Source organism: Fundulus heteroclitus, chromosome 2 (genome assembly GCF_011125445.2).
Source record: "Fundulus heteroclitus isolate FHET01 chromosome 2, MU-UCD_Fhet_4.1, whole genome shotgun sequence".
NCBI lineage: Eukaryota > Metazoa > Chordata > Actinopteri > Cyprinodontiformes > Fundulidae > Fundulus > Fundulus heteroclitus.
Genome location: NC_046362.1, coordinates 36,512,899 through 36,526,447, shown reverse-complemented (window position 1 = coordinate 36,526,447; position 13,549 = coordinate 36,512,899). Strand labels below are relative to the sequence as shown.

General features: G+C 40.9%; 1 protein-coding gene across 2 annotated transcripts; it reads right to left on the bottom strand.

The window, feature by feature from the left end:
- Nucleotides 1-2,789: 2,789 nt before the first annotated feature.
- Nucleotides 2,790-11,739, bottom strand: nutf2 (nuclear transport factor 2). 2 transcript variants are annotated; one of them, XM_012862989.3, is made up of 5 exons: nt 11,620-11,739; nt 7,679-7,800; nt 6,258-6,329; nt 5,869-5,967; nt 2,790-3,632 (listed from the first exon to the last, which is right to left on the bottom strand). In XM_012862989.3, exons 2-5 carry the CDS (start codon nt 7,775-7,777, stop codon nt 3,519-3,521), a joined length of 384 nt encoding a protein of 127 aa, XP_012718443.1. In that variant the 5' UTR covers nt 7,778-7,800; nt 11,620-11,739; the 3' UTR covers nt 2,790-3,518. The 2 variants fall into 2 exon arrangements, with proteins under 2 accessions (XP_012718443.1, XP_035982494.1); XM_036126601.1 differs by lacking the exon at nt 11,620-11,739 and adding an exon at nt 11,109-11,276.
- Between the last annotated feature and the right edge of the window lie 1,810 nt (nt 11,740-13,549).

The window sequence follows — 13,549 nt, the reverse complement described above, 5'->3', positions numbered from 1 at the left end:
TTTGCACACACTAAATATTTGTCCTTCTGATTTAAGTCTAATTTGTTTTTTGTTGCAAACTTGGTGATCGAAGCTGATTCTCACGAATGAAGAGTCGCTTTAAAGCATCACATGATTGTTATAAAGTCTAACAGATCCTGCCTGCCATGTAACAGACTATGGTTACATGTCAAATCTAACATGTTTTAAACATCTAGGAACTTAATAACTATCATCTCTAGTGTTTTTAATGCGCTGGTTCATATTTTCAGTCTTGGTTTGATTTCACAATCCTGGGTGCAGGTAAGCTCTTTCCTGGATCTGGCAAATAAGTAACTTTTAATATATTTGAGATCCTTTATGTTTGAATATTTTAGAGAAACCATTTTTTGTTTGTGTTTGATTTTATTTACATATTTCAACAGGTGCTCTGTCCCCTCTCCAAGACTTTACTTTACATCTGAAGAGCAAGTTTTGTGGTGTACTGGAAGACAACTGGATGGCATTTTAGATCTAGAAGAAAATAAACCCTTTAACCCCCCATACTTCAATGATCTTAGCATGGCAGCTGGGAAACATTACACCAAAACCTTTTGCTTATTTTTCAATTTTTAGAATAAAAAAATACAAACACAAGACGCAGCTTCTTACATAGGATCAGGTTTTAACTAAACATCCCAAACCAGTTTAACAGATTTTACAATCCGGTAAACGATATTTAATTTGTCACTTCAGTTGGATTTATTTATTATTATTTTACACGTGACACCTTTAAGTCAGACCAGTTATCTGTGTTAATTGAACAGAAAGTACCCCTCTGCTCCGAGTTGGGAATACCTGGGAAGATCTACATGTTCTGAGTTTGAGCTGGGCAGGTTTGCATCCTGCAGACTTGCACTGCTCTAGATTGACCTCCGCTGATGACAAAAGCATAAAAAAATGGCTCAAATTGGGGGAAACATTCCTGAGGTTAGCAGCTGCTGGGTAAGATATACTGGTTTTCTTTTTCAGTACTTTTTGCATTAACTTCATTCCTTGCACTTTATTACTCCTCCAAAGCAGGTCTCGTAATCTGAGGTAATAAGATGATCATTAGTTGACTTTATGTGTGGGCCTGCAGGTGTAAGCATTGTGGTAGACCAAGTTTTGAGACGATTACGTCATAAAACCGCACATTTCCTGCCTTTGCATTCCTGAGATGTAAGGTACTCCTAGTTAAAAGGATATAATTGTTTAAATCTATGATATGAAGAATAAAGCAATGCAGCCTCCAACCCCCCATATTGTGATACACACTGCTGGTCAGCTTGCTGAAATAAAAGACTCAGTCCTGGTGTGAACTAAAGAAGTGCCACTCAGTGCTCTCAGGAAAAGGTTTTGAAACTAGTTAAGTGAAAAATGTAGGACCTGAAACGGACCAAAGATGGAAGAACTTTTCTAACATCTGGGAGTGAGAGGCAACCGTTCTCCAGGCGCATGTCAGAGATGGAAACAAGAAGCTTCTCACTGAATTATAAGGTTTCAACACTAAATATATGGGTGTAATTTTTCTCTATTATTGTTTTGGTCTCAGCACAAAATGTTTTTTTTTTGTGGTTTACTGTAAACCACAAAAAAATATTTTACTGGATCAAAAAACAAAAATTGAACTGCAGTGTAACCATTATTTTATAGGGATAAATACAAACAAGATTAGACAGCAACTATTGGTGTTAACTATACGCAGATCCACATCTATGTATTAAGTTAATCCAATTACATCGATGCGAAATAAAAATATCAATCCATATAAATTTTAAGGCACTCCTTTTTGAAATTCAGGCACGAGACCAGTGAACAGGTTTTCTATTGTTTTAAAATGAGAGGAATGCTGTTTTTGCTGTAAATGCTTGATACCCTTAAGAGATTAGAAATAAAATGGTTACTTTGTGTTCATATTAATGTAAATAACAGATGGGCAGATATTTTCATCGCATCGATTGAAAATCGTAACAGTTTGTTGGTAGATATCGTATCGCAACAATAACTGGTTTGCTCCCCTAACAGCAACATGAAAATCTTCAAATAAGGCAAGATTTCCAAAGTTCTTTAGTGGGGTTTTTTCACATCACCATGGATGTAGTTCATTTTTCAATATATATAATTAAAGTTAATATATTTTATGGTTTCTAATAATTAAATGTCTTAATTATGTTACAGTGGACCTTGTAGTTCTGTGTCAGTGTTTAATCTAGTGATAAAAGGTTTTCCCCATCAGGTTCAGCAGTTGCTCAACATTTATCAGGTTATTAATATCAAAAAAAGCCTGATGAGGTAAAGCCTGTGCGAACATAGACTCAAAATGGTGCAAAATTCTTAGTTTGGAGAAAAAGGTGTTTTAGTTTTTCACCCGAGTTAAAGCCAACCAGGGAAATTGGAGTTTATCAGGGAATCGTCGCTTAATAATTTTATTTTTTTGCAGCAGTGTGAAAAACCATTGCATTTATCTTGAAAATAAAATTGTTGTACTTTTATGCTTTGAATCTTTGCATTAATCCCATGTTTTTATTCACGGTAGCCATATTGTGAAGACCAGACCCCAGTCTAATCACAACACTGTAGAAACCACACCGCTATGAAAGCTGAAAGAAAACTCTTCCGTATGGATCTCTCTATTGGCCACATTTGGCCAAAGAAAGCGCCTGAAGCACAAAAAAATGTAATAAAATAAACAAGCAAAAATAATTCAGTACGTCGGCTCTTCGAGTATTTTATCTGGTGAGGAAACTGAGAAGCAGTTGGCCAGAAAATGACATGGAAAGACCACACGGTTAAGAAAAACGTCCAGGTTTTATTGTGTATCGTGGCTGTAGTCCTTGTTAACTGCCAGATGTGTGTGAAAGAAAGGAAGAAAGAAACTAAGGTGAACATTTGTTCTCCAACATCCTTTGGTTTGCAACAGCGAAACCTGGCATCAGAGCATGAGCCATGCTTAGACGGGCAAAAAAAAAAGAAAAGAAAAGGAAAAAAACTAAACTCAGCACGCTAAGAAGAGCTAAGGTAAACACATGAGAGGCGTCTTAAAACCAATGACAACACAGTGAGTCTGAACCGGAACACGGATCTACAGACCAGTCAACAGCAGTGCTAACAGAACCGGGCCAACAGCAGAGCAGAGCGGGTTAGAATCAGAGCAGAACGGGGCATGAGTCGACCGGATGTTTGTCCTTCTGGTGGCTTGAGTGTAGATGATGTGCCGAGGATCCCCCAGCGTCATGCAGATCAGCGGAGCGGGCAGACAGGGGCGTCTGATTGGTCGGCCGGCTCTCAGCGAAGAGACGAGTCGCAGGTCCACTTTGCTGGGCTGGTCGGAGGAAAAGAAACCCACCTGGACTGGGTTCGGTGATTGACATCTAGAATCCGCCGTTTGCCCGTTTGTCAAGCGGGCCTAAATGAGACGGCGAGAGGGAGGAGCGCCTCGTCACCGCCTCCCTCCAGCGCGTCGTCTCACAGCGACCCTTCGCTGCGGCCGCCCCTGCCCGCCGGCGCGGACGAGCGGCTTAACCAAAGTTGTGGATGGCCAGCCTGAACATGTCATTGGTGCACACCCAAGCATCGTTAATGTTCTTCAGGATGAAACTCTGATGGAAACCCATGATGGGGTCTTCATCTGCCTGCAGAGAGACACAGAGATAGCAGCTGTGGTGAAAACGACGTTTCATTTATTCAGTTATGGAGCACAGTTAGAAAAAAAAAAAAAAAAAACGACGAAAGGTCTGTGCAGGCAAAATAAAAGGAGCAATAATAAAAAACAAAAGACCAGATCATCAAGTTGATAAAAAGGGATTAAGGAAAACTGGTTTCAAATACAGGTCAAATACACTGCTCAAAAAAAAGAAAAAGAGAACTTAAAAAACAATGTAACTCCAAGTCAATCACGCTTCTGTGAAATCAAACTTTCCACTTAAGAAGCAACACTGATTGACATCAGTTTCAGCTGCTGTTGAGTAAATGGACAACAGGTGGGAACTACAGGCAATTAGCAAGACTCCCCAATTAAGGCGTGGTTCTGCAGGTGGTGACCACTTCTCAGTCCCTTTGCTTTCTGGCTGATGTTTTAGTCTCTTCTGCTTTCCCCCCTCTAGTGGCAGCAATAGACGGAGTCTTAAAACTTTTAAATTGTCAAATGCCGTATACTTTTATGTTCTAAAACTATCAAGTACTGAGAAAGTCATGTGCTGAAATATTTAGCATTTTATATATATATATATATATATATATATATATATATATATATATATATATATATATATATATATATATATGTGTGTGTGTGTGTAAAATATTTCAGCACCTAATTTCCTAGTAGTTTATAGTGTTAGTACATCCACTGACTGTAGAATTACCTGTGAAACATTTTCACACGGCCAGAAAACTGCTTGTTGTTGCAACCAAATCCTCTGGGATTCTGTGAGAGTAGGGAGTAGCAAGATGGCGGCCAGTGATTCAATTTTTCGGCAAAATCAGCACTCCAGTGTATAATAGAGATCAGTGGTCTAAGCACACACAAGTGGCTCAGGTAGTGCAGCTCATCCAGGATGGAGCATCAATGCCAGCTTTCTGTCAGCGTAGTGTCCAGAACATGGAGGCGCTACCAGGAGACAGGCCAGTACATCAGGAGACGTGGAGGAGGCCGTAGGAGGACAACAACCCTGCAGCAGGATGGCTGCCTCTGCCTTTGAGCAAGGAGAAAGAGGAGAAGCACTGCCAGAGCCCTGTAACATGACATGCTTCTGCTCAGACGATCAGAAACAGACTCCATGAGGGTGGTGGTGGTGAGGGTCGGGCGTCCACAGGTGGGGGGGTTATGCTTACAGCCCAACACCGTGCAGGACGTTTGGCTTTTTACCAGAGAACACTGAGGTTGGCCGATTCCCCACTGGTGCCCTGAGCTCTTCACAGATGAAAGCAGAGGAGATCCCTGAGGAGATGATCCTCCACCTCATCAGGAGCTGCCCAGGTATGTAGGGAGGTCCTACAGGCAGGTGGAGGCCACACACGCTGCTGAGCCTCATTTTGACTTTACATCAAAGCGGATTTTTCCACTTCAACTTTGAGTGAGGCTGCAAACCCAGATCTCCACATGGGTTAATAAATTTGGTTTCCATTGATTATTTATGGGTGATTTTGTTGTCAGCGCACTCAGCCGTGTAAAGAAAAAAGTATTTAAAGAGAATATTTCATTCATTCAGATCTAGGATGTGTTATTTCAGTGTTCTCTTTATTTTTTGAGCAGCGTAGTTAAAAGCCGGCCAGCAGAGTCCAACTAAAACACGACAGAAAACCGGTTTAAACCGAAGTTTTCAGAGGTTTTCTTTTTGATTTTAGCTCATAACCCCGGGTAGATCGGTTGGGAGCACAACTTGAAAAGACCCAGTCCCATCTGGTGCCAGCCTGGACCTGGGAGCTCCCAGAAGAGCTCAAAGACCAGGGAGATACCGTGGTGCCATTTAATGAAGACCTTTAAAAGCCAGCAGTGACTTTAAAGCCTCTATGGTAACGTCATTCTGAGACGATCCAGCCCAACGCACAGCGAGCCACAGTAAGAATGAGGAGATCTAAGACAGGAACCTCGGCTGAAAGAAGCTTCTGTCTGATGTCTCGACAACAGACAGAATAAGTTTAAAATCTTGATCAAAAACAAAATGGCTGGAAGCCCAGTTGTAGACACCCAAGGCTAAATTGAATTTCTAAATATGTTTTTATTTGTATTTAAATTGAAAATCTGCATCCAAGACAATTCAGTAGTAATCCAGCTAAAGCAGAGCTTTTTAAATACATCTGAAAATGGGGCTGGACCTGAGACACTCCACTGCTGATATTTACCAGCCAAGATAAATGAATACTTACTTTTAGCTGTCCTACGACCATACTCAAGATACAGTTGTCTGGAGTCGGCTGGTGGTCCTGCGCTGTTATACTATGCGCTATTTTTGTGAAGGGGAGACTCTGGTAAACACAAAAAAAAAACATATATATGGGTGGGATTAATGCAAGCATAAAGGAAACCATTGACCTCCACTAGATGATCACATGCTAGCCTTAATAAAACAAAAAAAGGGGCAGATAACGCTGGATTAGATAAAATTGGATTATATAAAATATCACTTTCAAATTAATTTTGGGAGTCTAAAGGATAATGTGCAGCAACAGCAACATTAAAAAACAGCCAAGGCTACCTTGTCTGACACTAACCACAAATTACCTCAGGATAGCAAAAGGTTACCATGAAAACTCACAGCGAGCTTCTCGACAATTGCTATTTTTCCCTGGTAGGGCTGTCCTTCCCAGGTAAGGCATGACGTATCGATCTGTGAGGAGACAGGAGAGCAAAGTCAGCAGGAAAAATAACGTCAGTATAAAAACTGATGAATCCACACGACCCGCGCAGACCCAGTCTGAAATAGGAGAGAAAGTCAAATGCAGAAAGGATACAGTGCTATAAATAACCCCCCCCCCCCAAATGTTAAAGAGACGTGTCCAGGGTGGACCCCGCGTCAATGACCGCTGGAGAGAGGCACCAGGCCCCAGCAACCCTGCACAGATCGGCGGGTGTAGATAATGGATGGATAAATGTTAAGATTAATGAATAATAAGAATTATAATCATTTTATAACTGGGTTAGTCACCCTTTCAACTTTGTGATAACTGGATACCAACTTGTTCACATCTGTGGAGGAGCTTTGGCCAAATCTTTTCTTCCTGAATTGTTTTAACTCAGACTTATTGAAAGCATCTCTCTCGGATTTAACTCTGGACTTTGACTAGGCCACTCCAAATCCTTCCCTTTGATTGGATGATTGATTTCTCTGGTGCTTCGGATCATTGCCTTGCTGCAGGTCAACAACTAATGGCCAGAGATTCTTCAGGAAAGCAGAAGTTTGTGTAGATCCAGGCATGACGTGCTGCTTTTTGAGACGTTTTGGCCTACTTCATGCTGCCAGACAGGTTCTACTTACACAGTAATCACACCTGGGGTGGCTAGTAAAATTAACCTCTGCTGATCCAGAAAAGATGCTGGTTACAGTTTTACACAGAGCCACATTGGTTTGGGTAGATGCTTCCCACGATTGATAAAACGGAATAATTTTAAAATGCTTTTTGAATCTAATCAGATTATCTTTGTTTTTTTAAAACAAGTTTTAAGAAACACCAAAAACAGAAGAAATCCGTAAGGGAGGTATTATCTGTTTTAAATTTATCTATGTCTTTTTTTTTCTCCTTCATGTGGGCTTAAACTGAAGGCCTCTACGGTAAAGACCTTTTATTAGGAGTCTGAGTTATCATGGTCAAAGATTTCCTAGAAAGACTCTTAACAGCCATATTAGTTATGAAAGTGCGACACACTGAAAACAGAAAAATTCTCTTTTCTGAACACCACACAGCGCTTCTAACGTCCCTTAACTCCATTAACACAAACGAAGAAATCCTGACCAGTGAAAACAGATTTGCTCTTTACTCGAGACCTAACTGCAACAACAGATGCAGAAAAACTGAGACAATGTTCACCATAAACAGCAAAACATTCATGAGATAAAATAGATTGAATTTTAAAATATAAACCATTTAAATCCATCAATACTGATGCAGAGAAACAGACCGTAGCCACTGTCGTGTCGGATCAAACGTCCAGCAGAAGCAGAACCTGAGTCAGACTCACATATATCGATCCGAGCTGTGATCTGTCCGAGTCAAACATCTGGTAGTAGTGCTGCACGAAGCTGGATCCTATCTGCTCCCACAGAGGCTGCTCCGCCATGATGAATCACCCTGCAACACACACTGGGAGGGCGGGGCAGACAGCAGGTCAGACAGACTGGTTAACGCGGATAAAAGCGATAAACGTGTGAACAGCAGTTAAACCTCCCACATCAACGTGAACCGGCTGGACCTCAGCGCGGTTCAGACGTCCTGACTAAGCCGCCGGCAGCTCATCACCTGTGACCATTCATTAATGGCCACAGGTGATGATAAAATCTCATTAAAAGAAAAAACATAACCCGACGAATGCAAGCTGCCGGGGGGGTTGAAGTCTACCCCCCAACTCTAACGCCTCTGATCCACATCAAACTCAAAGAGCTGCTCAAAGACTCAAACTCAAAGACCAATGTGTTTGTCGGAGCTAGTAAACCCTAGCTCGGACTAACACATTGGTCGGAGCTAGGGTTGTTAAAATGATCGATAACTTTACACATTTCATACTAAAAATAAATAAATAAATAAATGTGTCAAATCTGTCTTCCTCAATCTGCTCCTGGAAGTTTCAATTCTGATAAAATGTTGATTTCAGGCAAAAAAAAAAAAAGTGACCCTCTTTATCACCAAGACCAATACAAAAAAGCACTTTGTTTGTGGGAACTTTTACTACAAGACAGAAGGACAAGAAAAACAGTATTCTGAACGATGCTACATATATGCTATGCTAATGCTAACGCTAAGACGCTGATGCTCGAGAGCAATGTAGAAAGGTCAGTAAAGCTCCAGTATCTGCATGTTTACTGAAGAAGTAAACAACCCGGAGGGCATAAGCTAATGTTATCTGTTTAAATATTAGCTTCATGGACACAGACGGCCCAATGACCGTGTTTGTCTGTGATAAAAAAAAAACAAAAAAAAAACAAGACCAACTCCGTCATTGGATTTTCCGCGAATTTCAACGCAACGGGTGGTCTCTAATTTGCATTGCTTGATTGTTATTTCACCTCATAAAAGGTACACCTGGTCTGGCGTTCTGTTAGCTGTGACATCATCCAGGGGAGGCAGATCATCCACTATTACCATCTTTCTGTGTCTCTGCTCTGTCTTCTCTAACATAGAAAGTACTCCTGGGTCAATGTGAGCTTCTGAGCTTTCTGTGTCTCTGCTCTGTCTTCTCTAAGCCCCAGTGGGTGGAGGCAGATGAGCGTTCACACTGAGCCTGGTTCTGGTTCTGCTGGAGGTTCTCCTCCCTGTTAAAGGGGAGTTTTCCTCTCCACTGTCGCTTCATGCATGCTCAGTATGAGGGATTGCTGCAAAGCCATCAACAATGCAGACGACTGTCCACTGTGGCTCTACGCTCTTTCAGGAGGAGTGAATGCTGCTTGGAGAGACTTGATGCAACCTGCTGGGTTTCCTTAGAGAGGAAACTTTCTCACCAACCTGGAGGATCTGATGGAGTCTGACTTTGTAAAGAGCCTTGAGATGACATGTATCATTAATTGGCGCTATATAAATAAAATATCATTGAAAAAGTGATCAACTCAGACTGAACTTAAAGATATCTATCATTTTAATTTGGTACAATGACTACAGCATCCACAAAATCGTTCCATCACAATGTTAAGCTGTAGTTTTTATTGACGCATTTTCAGCTGTCATCACAGGAGTTTAGCTGAAACCTGAAAGCACTACTTCTATGCAAAAGCAACATCTTTGCAGCGTGCCACTGACCTTGATGTTTACATTGAAAAGCCATTAGATAAACCTTCCACTTTCACTAAAAGGTCAGCCACAGTGCCATTGTCAGCTGACTGGTTTGCTGGGGAAGCAGCATTCCAGCAGCTTGAAGGACCCGACAAGATAAGCTGATCAGGAAGTTCAGCTCTGTGCTGGGCTGACCCCCCCGCCCTGGTACAGGCACTGCAGATGCTTCACTCCTGAACAATGGCTGCCAACCCAAGCCTGGTTATAACCACGCTGCCGACCAAATGCACGTCCTGGTTTTTAAACGAAATCACAGCGGTGTTTGTGTAACGTCAGTCCAGCCTTGATAGCAGATAAGTCTGTTTAAATCTGCTGTTTCTCAGTTTCTGTAGGTCACAGCTAAACCCAAAAATGATTCATAAACCGGGTAGATTCAAGCTTAAAGTTGAGGTGCAGAACAAAACTCTCCGCAAACTTATTTAGCTTGTTACTTTCTGAGATTGTATTTGTTGCATACAGTTAAGCCTGAAAGTATTCATACCCCCTGGCAGACTTTGGTTGAAAGCAAAGCAACGCGTTTCTTCTGACTGGAAGTAATACTAATGTGTCGGAGCGGCGCAGCCAGAGTCCAAACTCGAATCTCCTGAGGAATCTAAGGAGGGAGCTAAAGATTAGGGGGATAGCAAAGAGGCCATCCAACCAGCAAAATAAAAAAAAGTTCCAATAAAAATTTAAATCTGTAAGAATTATAAGAAGGCTTTGACTGCTGTTGTGCCACAGTTTGTTGAGAAGGGTGTAAAATGTGTTACATATTTAATTAAACTTACATTTTTTGGTGTAATTTTACAGTTTTCATTATGAGATTAGATACCAGCCTCATTTCCCCATCAAAAGATAAATAAGACTTAAATCTTGGTTGAATGAAAGTGATTTAAAAAGTAGGAGGGTTAACTGTATGTTTCGACAAATTTATACACCATTTCTTGCACGAGTTTAAAAAAATATATACTTAATATTCACACCGATACCTTTTATTTATTGCAGTTATTTTCCCCTCCACCCATGTGCCCAATGTACATTTAATTTGTGCAACATCTCATTACTTCCCCCACTGAGGGGCAATGGCGCCACCAGAAGGTGGCCAGTATCTACTATCCCCTGGTAATTGTTTTGTTTTTTTAATAAATCAATAAATGTGCACCTTATTCCTAACATAATTACACAATAAAAAGGAGTTGTTGTTCAATTCAAAACGTTAACTGTAATGTTATTGTTCTATGCACGTTAGATCATTAGTAACATTAAAAATCAAACAATAAACCAAAAGACATTAGTAAGTGTTTACTTAAGTCTTTAAAGTAGTTTTCTACAAGCAGCTTTACTGCAACAGTAGAATAAAATCCTGAAATGATAGCTTTTAGGTTCAGTGCCACCCCAAGAGTTTAGTTGCCCCCCCCCCCCTATGAAACATTTCTGGAGGCGCCACTGCTGAGGGGCAAATCAGAAGGACAATCCAATATTCTTTTTTAATAGATAATAGAAATGCAAACAACAATAACATAGAAATAACTGGGACACAGCGATCCTCGCGTTTAAAACCACGCTTTTTAAAAACTGACAGCAGGTCACGTGTTCGCTCAATCTGAGCGCGCTCAGCGTTAGCACCGGACCCGTCCGGGACGGCATACCGCGGGACAGAACCGCGCTGGACCGGTACAACCCGGGACATCGGGGAGCCAAGGGTAAAATAACGGAGCAGTGCTAACGAATGGCAAAAGCTCCTCTTGTTCGGTCAGTTGCCGATAGCCGACTAGCTGGTGCTAGCTTGAAACTTGTCTGTTGATCCAGACTTCCACCGCCCACCAGCTAATGTTAGCCGCCCGGAAGATAGTTTTTCAAGGCGTTGGCTGGCAGACTGCTTGGGGCTGGGCTTCTCGCCGGATGCTAAAAATACCCAGACCCTTCTAAGTGCCGATAGCTCCGGCGGGCCCGCGCTCACAGCCCCCCGGACCAGCTACCCGACATAGGCGTGCCCGACGTTAGCCCCCCTAAAAGCCGCGGTTAGCAGCCGGTTTGACCCGTAATATTAGCCTCCATCGGTTAAAACGTCTCCATAAAGTCGCGTGTATTTGTTTCCGCTGAGGTTTCTATCCAGTCCTTCAAAGGACGGCTCCTTTAAAACAAATAACACAAACTTACCTCTCACTAACGCCGAGGCCGGCTGCACGATGGCACAGTGCAATGTCTCCTACGCTACGAGGGCACGCAACCGAGCACGCAGCCGCCGCGATGGATTGTGGGCATTGTAGTCAAGCTTGTTCATATAGCTTTTGGGGTTTAACGGCAGTTGACGTCAGATTTGTTGTATTACCGCCATCTTCCGGATCAAACGTTTATCACAGATCCACGACAGATTTTGTATAATTTCTTTAAAATGTAATTTTCTCCCCATTTAACTATATTTCACGGTAATACCATATATTTAAAACTAGATTCCGAGCATTCTGCTATTCCATACACTCTGCTTTGAATTTCATTTGCATCATCCTATCGTCCTTTTTTGCCAGTTAAATGTAGTTTTTCCATGGATATCTTTAATTTGTTTGTGCACTTTATGTGAATTTTGAGCCGGCGTCTCACCAAAATTTAATTATGGTTGCATAATGATAACAAAGACTCTTGGTTCTTGATTCCTTTTGTTTCCTGTCCCCATTGTAGGTGCCACTATTGTTTCTTTTGAACCATTTGGACAGTTTTATCATTATACCAACACATTTCTGAGGTAATCTGAAGTCCTTTTTGCTAAATTAACATAAAGTCTTGAGACAACAACCTGTTCTGTGACATTACTCACTGTGTTTAGGGGTCTTTTGACTCATCTGTTGAAACCTGCAAATAATTGTTGTTCTTGACAAAACTCTGATAGTGTCAATTGTACATTTAATGCAAACTATGAAATGTATCTGCAGATTACAGTAAGTATAATTAAGACAAGTACTTATTAAGTACTGATTGATTTATGGGCTAATTTCAAAGAGCCACAGATTATTGTAATACAAGTGGCCCTAAATAGGGAAAATATTTTAAATTAGCAGCCTAATCTAGAAACTTTGGTTCCATCTGTGAAAAAAAGGCCAAATGCATTTTGCTGATCCTTGATAGACTGAGCTGTGAAAAAGTATTTGCTCCCTTAAATATTTCTGCTCCTTTTCACAATTGATCACACTTTAGCATTTCTGATCATTGCATTATAATATCAGACAAAGATAACCTTAGTGAATACAAAATGCTGTACAGAGGCTGTTTTAAAATCTATCTAAACCTGTTGGGTTATATGTGAAAATCTAACTCTCCCTTTTGTTAAATTAACTGTGATTAACCACATTTTTCATTCAGATTTACCTGACGCATCTGAACCTGGTTACTGCTTTACGTCTCTAGTATGAGAAATTTCCTAAATATATCTTACTGTCAACATGAACTACTAAAATATCTCAAAAACTAGTACAATAAATAAAGTCATTGACAACTATAAGTCTGGAAAAGAATTGTCTAAAGCGTTAGGACTCCAGGGAGAACCATTATCTTTACAAAGAGAAAATAACAGAACAGTGAAGAACCTTCCAAGGAGTGACGGACCAACCAGAACTACTCAAAGAACTCGTCCAGGAGGTAGCAGAAGACAACTGAACAACATCTGAAGAGCTGCAGGCCTCACTGCCTCTGTTAAGGTCAAACGTCATGATTCAACAAACAGAGACACAAATGGCGTCCATGGGAGAGCTCCAAGACCAGAACTACGGCCCACACTGCAAAAAGGGAACTAAAAGTGAGTAAAATTTTCTTGAAATTAGTGTATTTGTCCTTGATTTGGGCAGGTAAATAAGATTATTTGCCAATGGAATGAGTATTTTGATGCCCAAAATAAGATAATTAGATAAACTGCACTTGAAATAAGATGGTGGAGATCAATTGTTCCTATTTTAAGTGCAAAAATCTTATTCCATTGGCAAAAAGTCTTATTTAGCTGTTCCAAACAAGGAAAAATACATTACTTTCAAGAAATTTTTTTACTTACTTTTAGTTCCCTTTTTGCAGTGCAAAGAAGCCTGAGTGGCTGTCGCCTATT